We start from the raw sequence: 24,788 nt of genomic DNA on the forward strand, positions 1-24,788 counted from the left end.
TCTTCCTTTAGAACTTTTGCTCAATGGCAAAGATGTTGAACACAGGGTGTGATTCCTCCAAAACAGCCAGAGACTTTTGACTTAGGTTAGAAGTTTGAAGATATAGATCTACATATATAGATAGACACACACACGGACACATATGTGTGTGTGTGTGTGTGTGTGTGTGTATATAAAATATACATATATGTGTATATATATTATTTTGTATATATAAAATATATATACACACATATATATATATATATATAATAATACCTCCTGTAGACAAACTTTTACATGAACCACGTTGCATTCATGAGTCCCAAGTAGTTCACTAAAGTTCTGGGTGGTACTTTTGAAGCTGAAAGAGCTAATGCAGTATTTCATTGAATAACAGAGGTTTACGGAACCGATGCTACCTGCCAGTCACCGTGCTGGTGCCAGGAATCCACAGATGTAGATGATATGCCCCAGCCTGTGGTCTAGTGGGAGAAGGAGAGAATATAAGTGACCCTTGGGTAGACCAGCAAATGCTTTATTAGAAATTACATTCATTCACCCATTAATGCATTCATTCCCTTCTTCATTTGTGCCCTGATAGCCTTCAAAAGGGTACTCACTCAGTATTCCCTTTTAGCCAGAAAGGAATTGCTGATGGTTGCCTGGAATGAGGTATAGGAGAAGGCTACTGCATGCAATTGAAACAGCAATTGAGTGCATTTCTCAGAGGTCCACTAGATGTCAAGAGGAAGTGATGTGACTTACTGATCCCTTTGAGCAGACTCGGATGTGAACCCCCAGACCTCCCTACAGTAACCATGCTGCCTGGCAGTTGTCCCAAGGACCACATGTGCACAGTGACTTTTAACGCTCCAGGGACTTATCATGCTCCAGCATCTGTGCTTTCTCAACAGTTCCACCAGAGTAGGTTTAGGTGTACTCTGAACTACGAAAAGCTTTTGCAATACCATCCATCTCTCTCGACTAAAGTACAGATTGAGGCCAGTTCAGAGGATGTTCCATTTAACTTCCAAAATTCAGTATTGACAGTGGAGTGTTCCTGCCAGGAGACTTGTTCTATAGTAGAAGGTGGGCAACATGGCGGCACGCAGGGTTGAACTGGCTTTCAACTGTGGTTCTAAGTAGTTGACAACTCAAGATACTGTCTTTACTAGGTAGGAGTGTGCTCATGCTTGTGCGTGTGTGTGTCTGTGTGTGTGTGTTTTCCAGAAAGAATACAGTTTTGTAGGTGCTTCAATTCATATAAATTTCAGAGAGAGAGGGAAGAATAGAATTCAAGAAAAAAGTAGGTCATTCTCCCATACATTTTTTTTTTTTTTTTTTTTTTGCTGTAGGCGGGCCTCTCACTGTTGTGGCCTCTCCCCTTGCGGAGCACAGGCTCCGGACGTGCAGGCTCAGCGGCCATGGCTCACGGGCCCAGCTGCTCTGCGGCATGTGGGATCCTCCCAGACCGGGGCACGAACCCGTGTCCCCTGCATCGGCAGGCGGACTTTCAACCACTGCGCCACCAGGGAAACCCCTCTCCCATACATTTTTTTTTCTGAGTTGTCTCTTTGGAGAATATCTCAAGGACATAGCACATCAGTCTGCTGATCCGTAGAGGGTACAATGAGCTACCTATGGAGAGAGACTTGCCATCCCCCAAATAAAAGATTCAGTATTCGGCATCATTCAGTGGTGGTTTCTGAATTTTCAAACTGCATCGTGTCATCATAGGTTGATCCTAATCAGACTGGTGGCCATATCTTCTTTATCCATTCATTCGTTGATGGACACTTAGGTTGCTTCCATGTCTTGGCTATTGTGAATAGTGCCGCTATGAACATACAGGAGTGGATGAGGAAGGTGTGGTGCATACATACAATGGAATAGTACTCAGCCACTAAAAAGAATGAAATAATGCCATTTGCAGCAACATGGATGGACCTGGAGATGATCATACTAAGTGAAGTAAGTCAGAAAAAGACAAATGTTATATGATACTGCTTATACATGAAATCTTAAAAAACTGATACAAATGAACTTATTTACAAAACAGAAGTAGACTCACAGACTTAGAGAACAAACTTATGGTTACCAGTGGAGAACAGTAGCAGAGAGAGATAGATTGGGAGTTTGGGATTGACACGTACACACTGCCATATTTAAAATAGATAACCAACAAGGACCTTGCGTAGAGCACAGAGAACTCTGCTCAATATCCTGTAATAACCTAAATGGGAAAAGAACTTGAAAAACAACAGATACAGGTATATAGATAACTGAATCCCTTTGCTGTATGCCCGAAACTAACACAACATTGTTAATCAACTATATTCCGATACAAAATAAAAATTTTTTTAAGTTCACTGCCATTAAGTCGGAGCTGATTTAATTTTCCTTAGTTAGTATGCTGAATCTGATATTATCGTTTGAGACTGAAATTATAAGTGCCATCTTTTTTTACCAAGGGAATATACATTTTCACTTTCAGAATAAAAACAAACAAACAACAACGGTGGCCAACATGTTTATTTTGCTCTTAGATTTTGGTTTTTTTTTTTTCAGGAATGCTAAGACCCCTTTCTTGCTTGTCCTGGCTTTCCTACACATGCACACGGCTCTCTTCTCTTCGAAGGACTTTGCCGGCAAAAGTAAACACGGCGCTTATGGAGATGCTGCCGAGGAAATGGATTGGAGTGTTGGTATGTGTACCTTTATCTTCAGTCTGTTCCTCAAATGTGACTGAGGCTTTTCCTGCTTCTATCTCATGTCTTCTGAGTTTCCACCTATGTCCCCGATGCCTTTAGAGACAGCACGTGCTTTTTGTTTTTGTGTTTCAAAAAAAAGGAAACCAAACAAACACTAACTGTGAAAGGTAAGCAGAGTATAAAAAGCACCTCAGCCCCGAGTCCATGCTTGCGGTTACCAGTGGATACAGCAGCAAGAGGAGTCTGGGTCTGTGGGCTGGTGATCAAAAAGATGAACGAAGAAAAGGAATCACAGCATTAATCCTTATCACCACTTATTATTTTAGCAATTCAATGTGAACAACCCCTTGTCTGTAGCAAAGCTAGGCACAGGGTAGATTCGGGAGGCAGAGGACCCTCCATGGGCTACGGCCTTGGTGAGTCTCGATGCAGTAGCCCTGGGGTCTTCCATGGATGCTGTGAACCCAACTGTGTTTCCTTCTTCTCCAGCTTGTGTTCTTCTTGCTGCATCTGTGATGTGAAGACGGCAGGGATTCCTTGCTCTCTGTGTCCCTTCTCCCTAAGCAGATTACCCTATTTCTGAGAAACGTAGCATGTTTTTCAGAGGTACTGGGAATACTTCCTTCTGAGGTTTCCTTTTTATTTTTATTTATTTATTTATTTATTTTGCGGTACGCGGGCCTCTCACTGCTGTGGCCTCTCCCGTTATGGACCACAGGCTCCGGACGTGCAGGCTCAGCGGCCATGGCTCACGGGCCCAGCTGCTCGGCGGCATGTGGGATCTTCCCAGACCGGGGCACGAACCCGTGTCCCCAGCATCGGCAGGCGGACTCTCAACCACTGCGCCACCAGGGAAGCCCTGAGGTTTCCTTTTTAAACGGTGTCTTGCACATCGACGCGAGATTATAGTGACCGTGCTTTCTTCTGCACAGCTAAGCAGTCTCGGGTCTATTCCACAGAGTGTAGAGGAAGCCAGAGTATGTGGGTCAAGCAAAGGGATGGAAAATCAGTGGGTTCTGAACTTTGCATTCAATTCCTGTCTATCCCAGAGATGTCTCTTTTGGTGACGTTTTTGTCTCCATCTGGACAAAATCGGACAAAATTGAGCAAATGGCACCCGTGAACAGGTTGCTTAAGATTTTTGCATATTTCCTTTCTTTTCCTTCCCCCCGGCCTCTCGTTCTTCCTTCCTTTTCTTTTTATGCCCTGGATTGATAGTTTTTTTCATCGAGATGTTTTGGAGATGATTGAACATGGCCGCAGAGTTTCTTGGTTGGTTTATATTAAAAGCAAACAGTGTGATTTGGTCACCAACGTTGGGAATGACAAGAACAAGGTTTGTTTCCTTTAAATCTTCTAAGGAGCACCGCCTTTTGGACAAGACAACTGTACCCTTATTCTAGCTTCTAGCTCTTTCTGTTACTATCTCCGTGAACTTGAGAGATGTCTTAAACCTGTGGGCCTGATGAATTCAGACGAGGTAACTTCCAAGTTTCTTTCTTTTCTAACCTTCTCTGTGATGCTGTCAGATAACAGAAGTGAGCACAGATGCTGAATACGTACTAGGAAAAACAAAACCAGAACAACCTGCCTAATGAGATTCGTAAGAAGAATTCATTATACTTAGGGCTTTGACATACACCCATACAAGCCTGCCTTCTTTCATTTTTCATTCTTAAAACGTTGCATGTAAATTAGTTTACATTTTCCACACTGTCGTAGTGTAAATCAGTAGAGTACTTCGTAGTGTGAGTCAGTAGAATATTCTATCTCTTTAATGAGCATTATATGTTAGTGTAACAGGTTTCGTGTACAGCTCTCTGACGTTTGTTGGCTAGCAAGCAAACTTATGCTGGTGTCATCACACTTACTGATTAATTTTTATTTAATCAGAGCAGTGCATATTCCTACCCTGACTCATCAAAAAAGTCTAACTTCCAATGTTTTCCTGCTACTGGTCCCTCTTGAATAAAACAGAGAATGTTTTTTAATCTTCGAGATCTGCGTTAGACCCTGATATCATATTAATAGATGACTGCATTCTTTTTTTGCCAAAAAATAAAAATCCTTCCCTTAAGCCATTACATTCATTTCTCAGGATGTTTCTGTTGTTTTACAAATACCTCTGAGCATTTGGAGGAATATTCCTTCTTTCCAAAAAGAGCCTTTTATTGTCACACAGAAGGGGACTGTAGCACTCTGGATCATTATGTAATAAAATAACATGAGAGTATTGGCTTAAAAAGAAACGCTGCTAGTACCACAGGCAGCTGAGCTATAAGATGTTACCCAGAGAGGGTACGTCTCTGTTCTTGAGAGCATTTTCTCTCTAAATGTTTGGAGGCAACATCGTTTCTCTGTACCTGTAAAGGCAAATTCATAAAAAGAACCTTTCTTATTTAATTGTCCGCCATGGCCAATCTCACCCCATATCATGGTGCTGGATGGCCTTATTGTTACCTGTGTGATGGCTGTAGCTTGTCTTGTTATCATGATGCGGGAAGGACTGACGGCACAGATGTGGTGTAAGGTCTATGCCATGGAGCTCGCGGTAAAAGCTGGCAGGGGGAGCTGAAATCCTGGAACTCAAATACTGCCATGCAGTTCGAGGGCTGGGCAATGTTCTAAGACTCACAGCCACCGCCTACAAAGTGCGTGCCCTGCACCTGGTCCGGGGCTTCACAGGTGTCCCCTGCCTTCGTGCTGTCAGCAGTCAGGGCAGCCTTCCCGCTGCGTCAGAGTGTGGTATACAGTCGACAGTAAGCCACAGGGAAAGAGCTGGTTCCTTCATTCGTCACCTCTAGTAGATGCCATTTGTGTGCCTACCTTTTTTTTTTTTTTTCAGGGAGAATGCAATGATGATGAGACCTTGGCTTAAGAGAATTTAGGGGCTCCTAAGGGATTTAAGATTCTTCCAGTTGATCCTGTAATAACCCAGAGCAGAAAGGAACGAATGAGTGTCCCGAGGGAGGTGCAGATAACGCTCGAGTGGTTTCGAAGGGGAAGGGTCTCCGTATGTGACCAGTGGCCGGCCTCACCATTTCAGCAGGGCACACTTACGGGTGAAGCCTTTGGGCGGTCGTGGCTCTATTGCCGAGTCTGATTTTCATCTTCTCAAGCAGCAGAGCTTTGGGGGAGGAACAAATGGGTAAAATCACAGTGTTTTCCAATGCACTCCAAGTATTTTTTCTTCCGGGGGGTTGGGGCGGGTGCATGTCATTCTAGCTGTTGTAATGACATCTACCAGAGACCTGTGAATGGGTGGGGGGCAGGGGGAGCGGGTGGAGGGGTGGAAGTGGTTGCAGCCAGTGGTTTGTTATCTGTGACGTGTCCCCGTTCCAGTGCTCACAGCTGCAGGGGGTTGGGTGGAATTTGCCTGCAGTGGGCTTTTATTTTGCTCAGGATGAGACTCGCAAATTCTATAACCTACAAAGAGAATGCAAGTCGAGAACAATGAGGTGAACGTAAAAATAAGTCTCTGACTTCAAATCAAACCTTTCAATTAAAAAAAAAAAATCCCTGCCACTTCTAAGGGTTGGGACCCAGTGGCTTACGTGAGATTCTTTCTTTCAAACAAAAACACTAAGTCTTTTTCTTATGTGGAAGAAACACCGACCTTCTTAGTGGGACCCCGGAAGTCTTCAGGAGTTTGGTTGTCAATTGCTTGGGGTCTGTGATCTGGCACCCCTACAGGCTGCGTCTGATAAGGCAACCTCAGTTTCTCCTGCTAGTGATTTTCCCGTTGGGGCTCTGGGCAGCGCCACCGTCTGTGGGTACAGGAATGGAACAACGAACCCAGCGGAAGGAAAAATAATGGATGAATTCATGAAAGGCGAGCTGGGGGGATGGTACAGAATGAATCCTTTTCCGTACCTACGGTGTAGTCAGCCATGTGCCACAGAGCTTTCTTGGCCACACGTCAAATCTGTCTTGACAAATGGAGAATACATTGGAAAAGCCTCATTTAGCAGGAGGTCAGGATGGTCCCAAGAACCTCGAGAAACCCAAGGAAACTCTGAAAATAGGAAGGCTTAGGGATTGGTCCAAGTCCCTCAAACATACAACATAATTCTAACCAGGGTTTGGCTTATTAGACATAGGTCTAAGGAATGATCCATTTAAAAACGGACTGTTTCTAAAACTCTTGGATTAAAATAGTCGTTGGAGTCTGAAATGCAGTGTACGGTGAATAACCCCTCAGTGACAGGTGCGTTTTCTCAGGCAAAAGTGCTGTGGTTGAGCTTCTGTAGAAGACATCTTCTTTAGAATGCTATAGACCAGGCCCATAGTAGGTACCCAGCAAGTAATTTTTCAAGGTCAAGTCACGGGAAGCAGATGCCTGTTAGTTGTAAGGCCCTGACTGTGGTGCTGGAATTGCTAGAAAAGCATGGCTTTTTCTTACACATGTGGATACTGGTCCAAAACGTGTGGGAGCGGATTCGATGGCTTTGCAAGAATATTAAAAGCAGTCGAGCACCTTGTGACTCAAGATGTATCTCCATCTTAATCCAGGATAAAAGTTTCAAAATCCACCTCCCTGTTTCTAGTTCTCGAGAACTAACACTGCAATGTCGATATTCTTTGTCCTTCTGCTGTTCCATAGAGAGTGTCACCTGAGCTGTAAGGTTGTGTGTTTCGCTTGGGATTCAGTACATCAATTTTCCATCTTGAATTTTTAAAATGCTCTTATTCTTGATAAATGAGACCTTCTTTAAAACGTGAAAATCTGTACTCAGCCGTAAAAAGGAACAGAACTGGGTCATTTGTAGAGACATGGATGGACCTAGAGACGGTCCTACAGAGTGAAGTAAGTCAGAAAGAGAAAAACAGATATCATATATTAACGCATATATGTGGAATCTAGAAAAATGGTACAGATGAACCTATTTGCAGGGCAAGAATAGAGACGCAGACATAGAGAACAAATGTATGGACGCCAAGGGGGGAAGGGTGGGGTGGGATGACTTGGGAGATTGGGATTGACATATATACACTACTGTGTATAAAATAGATAACTCATGAGAACCTACTGTAGAGCACAGGGAAGTCTACTCAGTGCTCTGAGGTGACCTAAATGGGAAGGAAATCCAAAAAAGAGGCGACGTATGTAAACGTAGAGCTGATTCACTTTGCTGTACTGTAGAAACTAACACCACATTGTAAAACAACTATACTCCAATTTTAAAAAAAGTGAAAATCATGTGCTTGCTTCTGAGGCATCCTGAAAATGGAAGGGCGGGTAGGCATTCAAAGGAAGAGCAAAATGGGAGGAATCCCCAAAAGAAAAATGAAAGAACAGCCAGAGGATGAGAATAAAGACTAGGAGAAGTAGGGTCATGGCACTCAGGTGTGAAGAGCATCTCAAGGAAGGAGGGTTAGCACCAACCAGGACTTCTGAGACATCATGTAAGGAAGAGGTGAAAAGGCAGCAGTGCATTCAGCGACCGTGAACTTGCGGATTGCATCAGACTGCAAAGCGAGGGACATTTGAAGAGCTGGCGGTCCATGAGGTTGGATATTCCTTTTTTTTAAACTGAAGTATAGTTGAGTTACAATGTTGTGTTCATTTCATGGATATTCCTTTTTAAGAAGCACAGAGGAACTCAAACACAGGGATGACTTATCCGGCTGTGTTGAGCTCAGCTCTGCTTGGAGACTGTGATTTGAGCGTTGGCCTCCATGTGTGGGGACTGAGTGATTTTCCGTCCAATGCAGGGGCAGAGAGAAGGATCACGGAGTTGATGGATGATTGAGATTTTGCCGGGACATACCACAAAACACGACGAGATGTGAGCGTTGGGTGGTCATCAGGAGAGCGACTGGGCTGGCAGAGTAGGGGGACTGGTGGCTTGAGAGGTGACAGGTTGGAGGTCCAAGTCGGATGGTAGGAAAGGTGTTGGCAAGCTAGGACAAGGTGAAAGTGTTTACATTTCAGGAGTAGAACAATTCCAGCTGTTCCCAGATCCATGGCATGTATTTAGGGTTTTTTTTTGCTTTTTGGCCGCGCAGCATGGCATTGGGGATGTTAGTTCCCCGACCAGAGATGGAACCCATGCCCCCTGCAGTGGAAACGCGGAGTCTTGACCACTGGTCCCCCAGGGAGGTCCCTGCGGCATGTATTTAGGATGATGAGTGAAAGACAAGGATGCACTCGTCTCACGTCAAGAGATGAAGTAACTGGGAAGCCAGGGTGTTCAGCGGGCACCTTTGGGGTGACGGGGATGCACCAGAGATGGAGACCTTGACGGTTTACGGCTGGGCGGGGGGCTGGAGGGCTAACGGTGGACTTTACAGAGAGAAATGCCGAGTCATTAGGGACCACGTGTTCAGGAGCTGAACTTCCAGTTTCATGAGTTAGACAGTCACAATCGAGGCTTGGAAGTTATTGCAGGGGTGGGTCACCAGTGGAAGGTCCCAGTTTTTAAGAGGTTTCAGGGAGGAACAGGGATGGTCCATGCTCTCTGAAAGCTCCCAGCCCTGTGCAGCGAAGCCCCGTCTGTCAACTCAGGGACGTAGAGGCAGTACTAAGAGCTGGGTGCTCGTAACACGTGGATCGTTGTCACTTTGTAGCCATTGGGCCCGAGGTCGTGAGCAGTGCTGGGGGTGCACTTTGAGGTCGTAGGAACCAGAACATGGAGCGTTCCGTCATAAAACTCTTAAGCTTCTGAAGGAAAGCACTTGTATTGCCCCGTCTTCTGCAGCGGAGGTTGGAGGTGGTGGGAATTCTTAAATGTGTTTTTTTTTTTAATTTGCATTTTTTGTTTAAAAATATGCTCTGCATGAAGGGATGCTCAATGTAGCTAATTATTAGAGAAATTCAAATAACCACAGTGAGTCAGAATGGCCATCTGGCCATCGTCAAAAAGTCTATAAATGCTGGAGAGGGTGTGCAGAAAAGGGAACCCTCCTATACTGTTGGTGGGAATGTAAATTAGTGCAGCCACTGTGGAGAACAGTATGGAGGCTCCTTAAAAAACTAAAAATAGTTGCCATATGATCCAGCAATCCCACTCCTGGTTATATATCCAGAGAAAATCATAATTCGAAAAGACACATGTACCCCTATGTTCATTGCAGCACTATTTACAATAGCCAGGATGTGGAAACAACCTAAATGTCCATTGACAGATGAATGGATAAAGAAGTTGTGGTACATATATACAATGGAATATTACTCAGCCATAAAAAAGAATGAAATAATGACATTTGCAGGAACATGGATGGACCTAGAGATTACCACACTAAGTGAAGTAAGTCATGCAGAGAAAGACAAGTATTATATGATACCACTTCTATGTGGAATCTAAAAACTAAATGAATCTATGTACAAAAGAGAAACAGACTCACAGACGTAGAAGACAAACTATGGTTATCAAAGGGGAAAGGGTTGGGGGAAGGATAAACTAGGACAAACTTAAAGGAAAAGATTGCTAGATTTAATGACAGAATCTGTTATTTCCTGATGTCAAAAGAAGAAGCTAGCCAGACCAAAATCAGTTAAAAAGCCTTTGCGACATCTGTGTCAAATGAAAAGAAAATCTGTGTGATACAGAAAGAGCTCATACAAAGAAATTGATAAAAAGATAAGTATCAGAAAAAATGAGTTGTACTCATTTGTAGTATCAGCTCACCACAAATTGCTAGCATTATGATTTCTAAAAAAAAACACCCCCCAAAAAAACTTTGTTAATGAGTGAAAGAGGGCATCTTATTATATTTTTTATTTAAAAAAAAATTTTTATTGAAGTGCAGTTGAAGTAAAAAATTACGTTACAGGTGTACAGTATAGTGATTCACCATTTTAAATGTTATACTCCACTTATAGTTATTATAAAATATTGGCTGTATGCCCTGTGTTGTACATTCTTGTAGCTTATTTTATACCTAATAGTTTGTACCAAAAGAGGGCAACTTTTTTGAAAGTTACATACGCCCTACCATATTGATTCCTAAAGAGGTCAGTTTTCTTTCTTTTTTTAATTAAACAACAAAAATACTGTTATCGTTTATCAAGTGGGGTCAGTACATTTTCACAAGCCCCATCCTCCAAAGATGATATGGTAAGGAGCTCCAGCAGCTGAATTTTTCACAAAGTCGCCTCTGCTAACCATACTTCTGAGTTTAGCTTACAAAGTGTATTTTAAATATTCAGCCAACACTTCTTCTGAATCCCAAGCCATCAATGACACAGTTATTAAAACTCAACTCAAGCAACAAATTGGATCTTATTTTCTCACTGGTGCTTTCCTTCATTGAAAATTCCCTTTGGGAATTTTGAAAAAAATTTAAGTCGTCTGGGAGAGAGAGTGAGTGTGTGTGTGTATGTGTGTGTTTACACTTGTCCTTTTGCATTTTCTCTTCAACTGCATCCTTAATAACACACCTTAAAAATGCATGAGTTTGTAAAATTTGCTTAATTCAGTAACTTCTGTGAGATGCTAATTCTCTAAAGTGGGAATTGAATTTTTTAAAGAGGAAATGCACCAGTTTATTTCAGACTATCAAATCTTAGCTATATGCTTGGGACGGCAGTTTAGCTCTGAATCAGATAAACTATGACCTCCAGTGCTATCACCGTAATCCCTGATTACCGAGATAATCAGGAAACAGAGCCTGCAGACAGCATCCTCCCTGGGACTTTTGACAGGGTCTGGTATTACAAAAACCTCTGCCTAATGAACAGATTTTTCATTCAAGCAGATCTAGACAGGAGAGAAATGAAATCCTTTCCATTACAGACCACTGTTCACCTGAATGCAAGATAGATAATGAAGTTTTGAAACTTGAAGAAACATTGAACAGGAAATGATGACAGCCTGTACGTTGTAAAGGAGTGACTAATACAGACCCACCTACATATCATTGTCTTTCCACGATTGTCAAATCTATTTAATAAAAAGACAGGATAAAAAAAAAACTACTATGCTCAATTAACAAAGATAGACACTAAGTTTCAGGACATGTACCAAAAAATTAATAAAATGTGCTGTTAGGCTGTTTGGGAGAGCTTACTTACTGTGAACTTTCAAAATGCAGGGCTTCTGCAAATAGTATATGGGGTATTGTTACTGGAATATACATTTATTTTTTAAATTTTATTGAAGTATAGTTGATTTACAATGCTGTGTTAATTTCTGCTGTACAGCAAAGTGACTCAGTTATGCATGTATATATATTCTTTTTCATATTCTTTTCCATGATGGTTTATCATAGGCTATTGAATATAGTTCCCTGTTCTGTGCTCTACAGTAGGACCTTGTTATCTATCCTATATATATATAATAGTTTGCACCTGCTAATCCCAACCTCCCAAGCCATCCCTCCCCCACCCCACTCCCCCTTGGCAACCACAAGTCTGTATGTCTGTGAGTCTGTTTTTGTTTTGTAGATAAGTTCATTTGTGTCATATTTTAGATTCCACATATAAGTGATATCATATGGTATTTGTCTTTCTCTGTCTGACTTATTTCACTTAGTATGATAATCTCTAGGTCTAGCCATGTTGCTGCAAATGGCATGATTTCATTCTTTTTGATGGCTGAGTAATATGGAATATATGTTTATGGAGGTTCATACTCCTTGTGGCCTTGAAGGAAATGAATTTATGATACATGAAAATCAAATCGCCTATGCCAAGATTTCCCATTGTTGACAATTTCTGAAGTGTATGTTTCAGGAGTTCTTTGTGAATGACAGGGCATGGGTTGGCGGACACAGTGGGTGTGAAAGATCGCTGACCAGCCCGGAATCATGCTTTCTTCTGTGCCGCTACTTTGGGGCAGTTTTCTATTCCTGCAGGGACTGTCGTGTATCAGGATGAGGTCACCCTTTTGTTCTGGGCTCCACAGAATTCAAGAGCAGAGTTCTGAGGGTGCTGTCTACCTGCATCTCATATACCCTTTTGTAAGAGAAAAAGAGTTTTTAAATTGTTGTCAGTGTCATCTGTATTTTTTTTTAAGTTGAATGTTTTCCTCATTTATTAAGGTCACTGACAGCAGATGCACCCATCGACTCTAATTTACAGAAAAAATGTGCATGTTTATCAGGTACTTAACTTTTAAAACCAACACTCAGTGACGTTCAGCTCCATGATCTCCTGGCACAATGTGACTTCGGCAACGCGTTCACATTCCCAGTTCATAGAAAATTGTTAGAGAAGGAGCAGTGTTGTCACAGTATTTTTTCATTCTGAAGTAAGACAGTAGCCAGAAGAGAGCAAAAATGACAAGATTACAGCATTTTAACTTTTAACGTTGATCATTTGAAGGTAGAATTGCCCATCAGATAACTCTGTCAACACCCCCGTTGCCTGCCTGCCAGATTTCATCGGTAACAGCCATCTTATAAATGCATTTATGCATCTGATTCTTAGCAAGTAAACAAGCCGTGCATTAGGAAGACGGAAACCTACAAGAAATAAGCGTCTCTGACAATCTTGGAAGCTTTGAGCACTGACTTTGAGAAAAGTCATTTTGCGTTGTCTCTACAACTTGGCATTTGGGTTTTGCTTGGTGCTGCTTTGCAGTTAAGCCAAGGGGAAGAAGAGAAAGGAAAGGGCATTGCTGTTTATCTTGAAATAGAACGAATGACCATAGATGCCAGTAGCGTAGATGCTTCCATTCTTTGACACCTCATCCCCATTCAGGGATGCTTCTGTACAAAACAGCTGTTCCACACGGGAGCGAAGCTGGCTCAGACATCATTGGCTGAGGAGGAAGCAGTCCGTTCAACTGGGGTGAAAGAAAGGGAACCTGTCCACTCTGAAAAACAGCGTGGTATCTTTTTTTAAAAATTCTAAACATATATCAACCATTAACCCAGCAGTTGCACTCCTGAGCCATTATCCCAGAGAAATGAAAATATATCTTTAGACAAAAATCTTTACATAAACGCTAATAGCATTTTTGCCTATAACAGCCCTGAACTGGAAACAACCTATAAACCAACAATGGTACATCCATACCAGCATGAGAAAAGGAATGAACTTGTGATACCCACAACCTGGATGAATCTCAAGGGGATTATGCTGAACGAGAAAAAAAAAAAAGTCTAAAAAGGTTATCTACTGTGTGATTACATTTATGTAACATTCTTGAAATGACAAAACTATAAACATGGACAGGATGCCAAGGATGAAGGAAAGGGTAGGGGCCGGAGGGAAGTGAATGTAGCTATGAAAGTGCAGCCATAGATCCTTATGCTGATGGAAACCTTGTCCATTGACATTGACTGTATCAATGTCAGTATCCTAATTGTGATATTCTACTCGAGTTTTGTAAGATGTTACCATTGGGGGAAACGAAATACTTTACCGTGGATCTCTTTGTATCATTTCTTACAATCGCCTGTGAATTTATAATTATCTCAAAAGAAAAAGTTCACTTAAAAATTAGATAAATTTTAAAAATTGTTTTAAAAAGAAAGGGAACCTGTGACCAGGGCAGTATAAACAGACTTAGGACAAGCACAGGTTTTGTGAGTGCTGACGGCACCCAGGGTAGAATACACACCCACCTGCATGTGTGTGTGTGTGAGCATGACGCACAGAACTAGAAATCGTGTGCTACACGTGTCCTTCCCCTCGTCACCCCACACAAGCCAGGAAGTCCCTTAGCTCATTGTGGCTACGCAGGGGGCCTCCACTTGCTGTCATCTGTAGCTCCTTTGTGCATGGCCTTGTTTTGCATGTCATGCCACGTGCCGGGATGCCCATCCTCAGAATGGCCATCTCCTGAGGTAGGGTCTTTATTCTCACGGGAGAAAGGTTTTAATGCCTCTGTTCACAGTCTTCCTAGAGTCCCATGTGGAGCATTTCCTAATCCAAAGGGCGACTCTTCTTCATTTGCTGCTTGGCAGGTCTACGTGGTGCTGGAGGTGAGGTCACTGGTCAGGGTCTGATCTTCCCGTGCACACTGTCTAAAGGGTCACCCATCTGCTGTTTGGCATCAGTTTCTCATTCTGCTCTTAAAGCAGCATAGGGAGAGGCTGGAGGGCTTGCCCTTGTTTTAGGAGGGAGAAGAATGATCTCCAGGTCGACGGCTGCTTAACCACTGGAGATCAACTGTGCAAACCCTATTAAGTCTCCGATGCTGTCTACACGGCAGAATCAGACGTCTGCACACTTGGGCTGCCTCCTGAAGTCTGATACTTGAACCCCGTGCCCACTGACCATGAACCCCTCCAACATGTTTATTGGGCTTCTTTACGTGGATCTTTTTAAAGAGGCGAGACATGGAATCCTAACCTAGAGGCAATGTAAGAAAGTGTGGTTAAGACAAAGGCACATTATGGCCACAGGGGACATAGAAAGTAGAGCCATTGAATCAGCCCCCTTCACCGCGCTTGTATAGGTGGCGGTGTTGACGTTCTTTTCTGCTGTGTTCCTCCGTGACCCCTGCCCCATCCATTTGTCCACCAAGGTGACACATCCTCACGTGCTGTAGTGAGTCCTGGGTTCTGCTCTCAACTGCATCCATTTTATGTATTATTTATTTATCTTTTATTCAAGTATAGTTGATTTACAATGTTGTGTTAATTTCTGCTGTACTGCAAAGTGATTCATATATATATATATATATATTCTTTTTCGTATTCTTTTCCATTATAGTTTATCACAGGATACTGAATAGAGTTCCCTGTGCTCTACAGTAGGACCTTGTTGTTTATCCATTCTATATATACTAGTTTGCATCTGCTAACCCCGAACTCCCAATATACCCCTCCCCCACCCCCTACCCCCTTTGGCAACCACAAGTCTGTTCTCTATATGAGTCTGTTTCTGCTTTGTGGATATGTTCATTTGTGTCATTTTTGTAGATTCCACATATAAGTGATGTACATTTGTCTTTCTCTTTCTGACTTACTTCACTTGGTATGACAATCTCTAGGTCCATGCATGTTGCTGCGAATGGCATCACTTCATTCGTTTTTATGGCTAATATTCCATTGAATATACGTGCCACATCTCCTTTATCCATTCCTCTGTCAGTGGACACTTAGGTTGCTTCCACGTCTTGGCTATTGTAAATAGTGCTGCAGTGAACACTGGGGTGCATGTATCTTTTTGAATTATAGTTTTGTCTGGATATATGCCCAGGAGTGGGATTTCAGGATCATATGGCAACTCTGTTTTTAAGGAACCTCCATACTGTTCTCCATAGTGGCTGGATCAATTTACATTCCCGCCAACCGTGCAAGAGGGTTCCTTTCTCTCCGCACCCTCTCCAGCATTTGTTATTTGTAGACTTTTTAATGATGGGCATCCTGGCCACTGTGAGGTGACACCTCATTGTAGTTTTGATTGCATTTCTCTAGTAATTAGCAATGTTGAGCACCTCTTCATCTGCCTGTTCACCGTCTGTATCAACTGCATTAATTTTCAATGCTTTGCTCTTACAGATGAATCTTTTATCTTCCAAAGTGCAATTTTTTTCTCCATTATTATTCTTGATTTTATATGTGTGCATCAGGTACACATATCTGGAGAGCTTAACGTAAATCAGGGTATCAGAAAATCCAATGATAGGGCAGCAAGAATAAAGGAGATATATATAATATATGTTTTCTATATATGGAAAGGGAAGTTTCTATATAAGGGAAGTTCTCTTCCCTTCCTGTGTGAGTTTCCAGTAAATCTGTATTCGTGACAAAATAGTAAATGTTCTGCAGGAAGAAGTTTTTTCAGCCTCAGCTTAGAGATGCAAGCATGAAGAGGAGGGCAGTTAGGATGGGGAGAGGGTGCTGGAACAGGACCAATGCAGGTCTGGTGATCCAGACTTTTGGCTGTAAGATGTAGTTGGAACTTCATTGTGTAGAATATTGATTTTCATTCTCTAAATTAATTTATCTTATAAATCAGTAACCTCTGGGTTTCATAAACTCTATAACCACGTTACCATTTTTGCAGACCCCGAAGCTTAATTTCATGTTCTCGGGCCTGGGATGTATATTATTTTACCTTGAATTTACCTCTCAAATTAAAGCGGGTAGTTTTTAACCCTCTTTCATAAATCATTTCCCTAAAGAAGATAGTACCCTAAATTATTGAGGAATGACGTTGCGCAATCCATTCAAACAGGATTAATAAAATTTCTGGTTACAAAACAACAACAGTAAACATTTATTGACTCACAATAGCTAAACTCTAAAAGCCTTTGGTATATCCTAGTCACTTACTTAACATCTGCCACGGGTTGTTTAGTTGACTCCCCACAGCTGTGTGCTATGCGAGATTTTCGTCACCGTTGCAGGTGAGAAAGTGAGGTCTGAGAAAGGTAAGTGACTTGTATAAGATTTGCGCAGCCACCACTAGGCTACACTGCTTCTCAGGAGCCTGGAAGGATTTCTGGTTTGTTGGATTAATTGAGACAGTAGATTTGTCTCTTCTCCAGCTGCAGCTCAATATCAAAAAACAAACGACCCAACTAAAAAATGGGCAGAAGACCTTAATAGACATTTCACCAAAGAAGACATATAGATGGCCAAGAGGCACATGAAAAATGCTCAACATCACCAATTATTAGAGAAATGCAAATCAAAACTACAATGAGGTATCACCTCGCACCAGTCAGAATGGCCATCATCAAAAAAATCTACAGGGACTTCCCTGGTGGCGCAGTGGTTAAGAATCCGCCTGCCAATGCAGGGGACACGGGTTTGAGCCCTGGTCCGGGAAGATCCCACATGCCACGGAGCAACTAAGCCCGTGTGCCACAACTACTGAGCCTGCGCTCTAGAGCCTGCGAGCCACAACTACTGAAGACTGCGTGCCACAACTACTGAAGCCCACGTGCCACAACTACTGAAGCCCACGTGCCCAGAACCCGTGCTCCACAAGTAGAGAAGCCACCACAATGAGAAGCCTGCACACGGCAACGAAGAGTAGCCCCCGCTCGCCGCCACTAGAGAAGGCCCGCGCGCAGCAACAAAGTCCCAACGCAGCCCAAAATAAATAAGTAAATAAATAATAATTTTTAAAAAAAAGAAAAAAAAGACAAGCCTGTTTGGACCAATGGCCTCCAATGGTTTTCATGCAGCTTCTGTATCCTAGGAGTCCCTCCGTTCCTGTGTTCTTGAGTTTGCCTTGTACACTCTAGACATGTCTGCCTTCGAAATTAAACAGCGGGTGCAGGGAACAGGAGGATGTAGGTGTGGGTATCACAGGGGTGTTTTGGATAATACTTCCTCCACCTTCAACCTCTTGCAATTAGCACATTTAATTTGTTGGTTAGATATTTCTAGGCAGAGCAAGAAAAGGTAAATTAGGATTGGGGATATGGGGTTAAAGCAACGTTCAAATAATAGTCCACTGAGGACCAGTATATATATATTTGAAAGGTGAGGTCAAAATGTGGGGTCAGAAGTAGTTTGAATACCTGTTGCTTTTGAGTCATGACCCAGGGAGGGCTCGTCAGAATGTCAAATGCAACAATCCCCCTGAATAGATGGATTGCACCTGATGGAATTAGTTGAATTAACCAATCAGATGAAATGACGTCATGTATTTACAGTAGTCAGCATGGTGTCTGGCATGCACGAAGTGCTCAATAAATGCTAGCTGCTATTCTTATTATTACTGTTCCTGTTACTCTCACTCTCCCTTCCACAGATGGCTAAAGCGTCTTTGCTTAAGATGTGTGTATGAGGCCCTTACACTGAATAGAAAAATCATAGATGAGAAAAAAGTCTACGATGGAGAAGGAGACATCTATTTGGACCATCTTGTGGGTTTTTAGATCATTAGTAGTATTTCACCTTCTATTTGAAATGTTCCCTTTGGACTTCACACTTCCGAAGGAGCCCTCTGTCCGTAGCTTTGGTATTTAGGATCTTGCAGCCAGGCCTAAGCTGCTTCTAAGAGCTTGAGCTCTCCCCATAAAGTCAACGCATCACCCCAGAGCTAGACGGGCGTTTCAGGGGAGCTGCAGACTGGAGGACTGGAGGTCCCTTGGATTCGGAACCAAACCTAATAGAGGAGCTTGGTGGGGCGTTAGTCGGTGTGTCGAGTTTGAATCTGTGATTAATGCACAAGGTTTCTGCCGAGGAAAGCATTATTTTCCATTTTGTATCTTCAGCTTTATAGATGATCAAATCCAATGCAAAAAAAAAAAAAAAAAATCTAGTCCTAAAACTGCAAATGGGTGTGGATGGTGTAAGAGAGCGCCATAAAATAAGGGCGCTCTGAAGGGCTTGGCTTCCTGGATCATTCACCATCCGTCATCTCTGGACATTCTGTGCTCACAGCCCAGCTCAGGCGGGAAGTGTGAGGTGATCCCTTATTGCTGGAGAAGTTCTGGCCGATCTCTTTTTTTTTTTTTTCCTAAGTCCCTAATTGTTTATATAGTTTTGTTTTTTTTTACAACTTTACTGGAGTATAATTGCTTCACAATGGTGTGTTAATTTCTGCTGTATAACAAAGTGAATCAGCTATACGTATACATATGTCCCCATATCTCTTCCCTCTTGCGTCTCCCTCCCTCCCACCCTCCCTATCCCACCCCTCTAGGTGGTCATAAAGCACCGAGCTGATCTCCCTGTGCTATGCGGCTGCTTCCCACTAGCTATCATGTTTGGTAGTGTATATATGAGGCATGGACATATATACACTACCAAATGTAAGGTAGATAGCTAGTGGCCGATCTCTTTCTAGAGCTTTTCGCTGGCTTCCATCACAGAAATGGCCCCATGGGCATGCAGGCAGCGTCGTTCTCCATCACAAAGCCCGGATAACCTCCCACGCACGGCAAGTTCAACCGGTGGCCATTCCAGAGAGCAAACGAGCTGCAAGCTTTCTTTTCTGCAAGAGAGTGAAGTCCAGCAAATAGAGTGGCACAGCTGCATCAAGAGTGGGGAGACCTGTGTTCACTCCTAGCACTGTCCTGTCACACGATTTCCTGCTGGTCTGATTATCCACTACCCAGGTCAGCCGGCCCGTTGTGATGCTTATGACCCCGGGGAAGCACTGACCACGGAGCCTTCCTCTGACTCACAGGCACACCGACTTTGGTTTTCCCCCAGACGCAAGTGTGCAATGCCACTGCACGGACACAGTGACACTTGTGTATGTGCAGGAAAGCACCGGTGTGCTTGGTGAGAATGAGGACTAGTTAGAGTTATTCAAATTCTCTCCAGCAAATGCAACACCCTGGGAAAAAAAACACATACAACTTAGTGTTAATTGGAGAAGATAAGCTGAGCAGAGCCATGAAAGCATCCCAGATGATTGAGAGCAGGTGCCAGAGCAGGAGGATCCATCACACATTACAGCTATGATGTGATGAGGTCAGAGATGGGCTTTATGCAGGAAATCACAACATTATCGTAACAACCAGGTACAACACCAAAGAAGGATGCATTTCCTGGAAACAGTATGAACTCACACAGGAACTAACCCAAGAAGGAAGTGAAGCCAAATCAAGGAAGGGTCATCCATACATAGGCAACATTTCTGTCTTACAGTTTCCTGTTTCTTAGTTACCCTAATAATCCTAATTCTCTATTTACTGTGTTTAGTTACCATGTCTAAAAGTTATGTGTTCAGTGGTCTGCAACTCAAATCTCATTCCTGGGGTAATTCTTGAAATCTGTAAAAGGCCAACCATCTCCTTTCATTATATGTCAGCAGGTATTAAACATGTCGTCACAGGGAAACTCTCTTCTAAAAGTATGCGCCTCGGCTAGGCATCATTTAGGAGCTTTTAAGAAACTCAGGTTCTCAGACCTCACCCCAAATTTACTGAATCAGAATCTTCATTTTAGGTGGGGCAGGGAGATAAATCAGGAGTTTGGGATTAACATATACATACTACTATATATAAAATAGATAAACAAGGACCTACTGTAGAGACAAGGGAACTCTACTCAATATCTTGTAATAACCTAGAATGGAAAATAATCTTAATATATATATATGTATATATAACTCAGTCACTTGCTGTACACTTGAAACTAACACAATGTTGTAAATTAAGTATACTTTAAAAAAATAAAGCACTAAACAAATGTTGATCAAATCATTAAAAAAAAAAAGAATCTTTATTTTAGCATGGTTCCCAAGGTGACAAATAAGCTTGTCAAAATTTGAAGGACACTGATATATAATAAGAACATGCTACGGAACCAATATTCTACATACAAGGCCTTGTTTATTATTTTGGTCACCCAGAAGAATGAAAAAATGCATAAAGTAGCCTAATCAGTTCCTTACTATCACCTTTGCTTACTTTTCTATCACTACTTGGAAAATGATTAAGGATAGCTTCTAAACGTGTTTCTAATGAAGTTCTTCTGTATGCACTTAGGAGATGGGAAAGTGAGTGACATGGTAAGAGGATGATCCCAAAATCAATGGACGTGGGTGAATCTGATTGAATAGGAAACACACAGGATGTGGTGATGGGTGTGTTGATGTCTATTTCACCGTGGCTGACAAGGAAGGATTTAGCCTTTTATCGAGGGCCTTCGGACAGGAAGGTTTCAGGACTCCTGCATCACAGGCTTGTGGCAGGTGTGCCTGCGTGCAGCAGAAAGGGCTCCTGACACGGTCGGAGCTTCTTCTTTCCTGCATGTTGGTTTTTTTTTTTTTTAATATTTATTTATTTATTTGTTTGGTTGGTTGGTTGCACTGGGTCTTAGTTGCAGCAGGCAGGCTCCTTAGTTCTGCCTCGCCGACTCCTTAGTTGTGGCAGGTGGGTTCCTTAGTTGCGGTGCGCGGGCTCCTTAGTTATGGCATGTGAACTCTTGCAGCATGCATGTTGCAGCATGCATGTGGGATCTAGTTCCCTGACCAGAGATTGAACCCGGGCCCCCCCTGCATTGGGAGCGCAGAGTCTTAACCACTGCGCCACCAGGGACGTCCCTCTTGCTTGGTTTTTAGTGGAGGTGGAGGCCACCCTGGTCTCATCACTCAGGATGTGGAAATACAGTGCGTGTAGCAGCCTCTTGCTCCCAATTCCTAGGTCCTAAAACCATCCTGCAAGAGTTTCATTTTCAATGCTTCCTCGGACCTCCTATCTGGGTGGCATCTGAGTGAGTCTCAGACTATATTTTGTGCAACCTTTGCATTAGATCCAAGTATAGTAGGGCAAAACACCTCGTCTTCTGTTTATTTATTACAATATTTCACTTGCTACTGTCTGAAAATACCCTCGAATCAAATAACAAATGCAAAGCTTCTGAACAAACACCACCAGCTCTCCCCCACGTATCCCCCAAAAGCCAGCACATCATTTTTGTATCTTATGCATTGCAAATAAATAATCCAATCTTTTTTGGTCCTATATTATTTTTCCCTTTGATGTGTAAGCTTTTGAACTTGATTTCATACTATAGGTAACCCATATGCTTTCAAATGTCCCATCTGTGGGATCCCTTGAGCTCCGTGTGATGGAGAGCATCAGGACTGGTGTGTTGGAAATCTTGACCATTTATTTTGGGAAGACGTACAAGATCGAGTGTACCTACATTCCATGGACAGTGCTTCCAGCCGGAGACAATAAATCTCTGTGCTTGTTGACAGATATGTCCCGATGTTTGGCATGTTGGTTACGCTTCTAATCCCACATAAGCTAAACAAAGAATTGCCTTTCCAGGGCCAATCAATGATGGCAGAATTTCTCTATCCCACTCAGTAACTGATTCAGGAGAGCCTCAGAACATAGGGTAAAGCTCACTTTCTGGAGCAACGTCTAGCATTTCCCATGCCCAGGGAGAGTCACAGCCACCACCAACTGCTGCCATTAGAAACTCTCACTTATCTTTAAATCCTAGCCTCCATGGGAATATTTGACTTCCACCCTTCACCTGTTGATCACAGGAAGGATTTAGCGAAAGTTGTTTTAAGGGAACTTTTCAGGGTTTCCTGCCTTCCCTGGAATTACATTGAGTAGGTGGACATTCTTCCTTAATTATTCATGGTGGGTGGCTGCTTCAGGAGATATTTTCTTTCCTTAATGAGCTCGATGTTTCCAAAAGGGTGACTAGGGACATCAAAGCATTTTCCTTCCATGTGTTTTGCCTGAGTCGACCTACCTTGTAGAAGAAAAAAGACAGATCTGCTGAAATAGCAAGACTTCCATTAGGCAAGCCGATTTTTAAAAATTTTTTATTGAAGTATAGTTGATTTACAATGTGCATGTGTATATATATATACGCATATATATATACACGTTTTCAGATTCTTTTCCATTACAGGTTATTCCGAGATATTGGATATAGTTCCCTGTGCTATACAGTAGGTCCTTGTTCTTTATCTATTTTATATATAGTAGTGTGTATCTTTTAATGTCAAATTCCTAATTTATCCCTTCCCCCCTTCCCGTTTTGTAACCATTAGTTAGTTTTCTGTCTGTGAGTCTGTTTCTGTTTTGTAAATAAGTTCATTTGTATTATTTTTTTAGATTCCACATGTAAGCAATAGCGTATGATATTTGTCTTTCTCTTTCTGACTTCACATAGCATGATCATCTCTAGGTCCATCCATGTTGCTGCAAATGACATTATTTCATTCTTTTTCATGGCTGAGTAATATTCCATTGTGTGTGTGTATAGATATAGATATATAGATACAGATATCACATCTTCTTTATCCATCCACCTGTTGATGGACATTTGGTTGTTTCCATGTCTTGCCTGTTGTAAATAGTGCTGCTCTGAATCCTGGGGTGCATGTATCTTTTCGAATTAGAGTTTTCTCCAGCTATATGCCCAGTATGGGATTGCTGGAACATATGGTAGCTGTATTTTTAGTTTTTGAAGGAACCTCCGTACTGTTCTCCATAGATTCTGCACCAATTTGCATTCCCACCAACAGTGTAGGAGGGTTCCCTTTTCTCCACACCCTCTCCAGCATTTGTTATTTGTAGACTTTTTTTTTTTTTTTTAAAACCCCACTCGATGCGCGCGCATGCGCATTAACCACACATGATCCACCCTCCCCCCCCGTGGGGCGTGGGCGTGGCGGGTTACTTGATTTGTCTAAGCCGCTTTTATTTTTTTTTAATTTTATTATTATTTTTTTTTCAGTACGCGGGCCTCTCACTGTTGTGGCCTCTCCCGTTGCGGAGCACAGGCTCCGGACGCGCAGGCTCAGCGGCCATGGCTCACGGGCCCAGCCGCTCCGCGGCATATGGGATCCTCCCGTACCGGGGCACGAACCCGTATCCCCTGCATCGGCAGGCGGACTCTCAACCACTGCGCCACCAGGGAGGCCCTGTAGACTTTTTGATGATGGCTGTTCTGATGAGTATGAGATGATACCTCATTGTAGCTTGGATTTTAGGCAAACTGATTGCTTAACTCAGATTTTTAACTCCATTGTAAGAGCTGAGCTGCACTGAACACTCCTAGTCCTGGGCTAAGAGTTTGAGATGCAATTCTCTTTCATCCCTTATGGCAACCTTCTACTATTACATGTTATCACCTCTGACTTAGAGGCAAAGAACCCCAGTGAGCAAACCAGGGACCCAGGACTCAAACCGGGTTGGCTTCTGTCAGGACCCAGAAGCCAGAGCCTGAGCAGTTAATTCTACATTATAACACTTCCCTTTCACGTCAGAGCTAGGACTCTGCCCAAGCACCAGAAACCCTTGTCTCCTATGTGGCACGCCACAGCCCTGACTCCAAAGAGTGGCTTGGTACCTGCTCGTGGCATGAATTAATGGAATGAACAAACTCTCCAGGACCCAGGCTTCACACCTGAAAGAGGAAGGACCCTGGTTTTCACAGCACCAGGTTTTCTCCTTTAGAATGACAAGTTCTCATCTTTTCCAGTGTGCGAGCTCTTGTTGTCTCTGATTAAATAAAAAAGTGCTCTCGAAATGGCTTGTTTCCTGTATTTGTTTCATTCCAGGAAGAATGTGAGAAAGCTTTGGAAATAAAGCATTTCATTTATAAGCTATCCTGCAGCCCACCATCGGTAATTCAAAACTATCATCCTACATAAATTGGTATCATTATACCTGGAGAACCTTCTGAAAGATAATATTTGTGGACCTCTGACTTCCAATGTATGGGTCTGAAAGCAAGACTAATCCAGCAGTATTTGTTCCCACAGGAGATTTCTGGGCACAATTTTTAGAAGAGAAATATGTTAGACCT

At 42.6% G+C, this 24,788-nt stretch overlaps 1 protein-coding gene across 1 annotated transcript in view; it reads left to right on the forward strand.

Moving 5' to 3' along the window:
- Positions 1-24,788, forward strand: part of STS (steroid sulfatase) — a gene marked incomplete at both ends in the record, with an annotated part of 79,011 nt that overhangs the window by 24,203 nt on the left and 30,020 nt on the right. Inside the window, 1 exon segment of the mRNA XM_079727210.1 lies at positions 2,551-2,687. Coding sequence (XP_079583336.1) covers positions 2,551-2,687 — 137 coding nt within the window.

The sequence above is a fragment of the Hyperoodon ampullatus genome (genome assembly GCF_949752795.1).
Source record: "Hyperoodon ampullatus genome assembly, chromosome: X".
In the NCBI taxonomy this organism is placed as follows: domain Eukaryota; kingdom Metazoa; phylum Chordata; class Mammalia; order Artiodactyla; family Ziphiidae; genus Hyperoodon; species Hyperoodon ampullatus.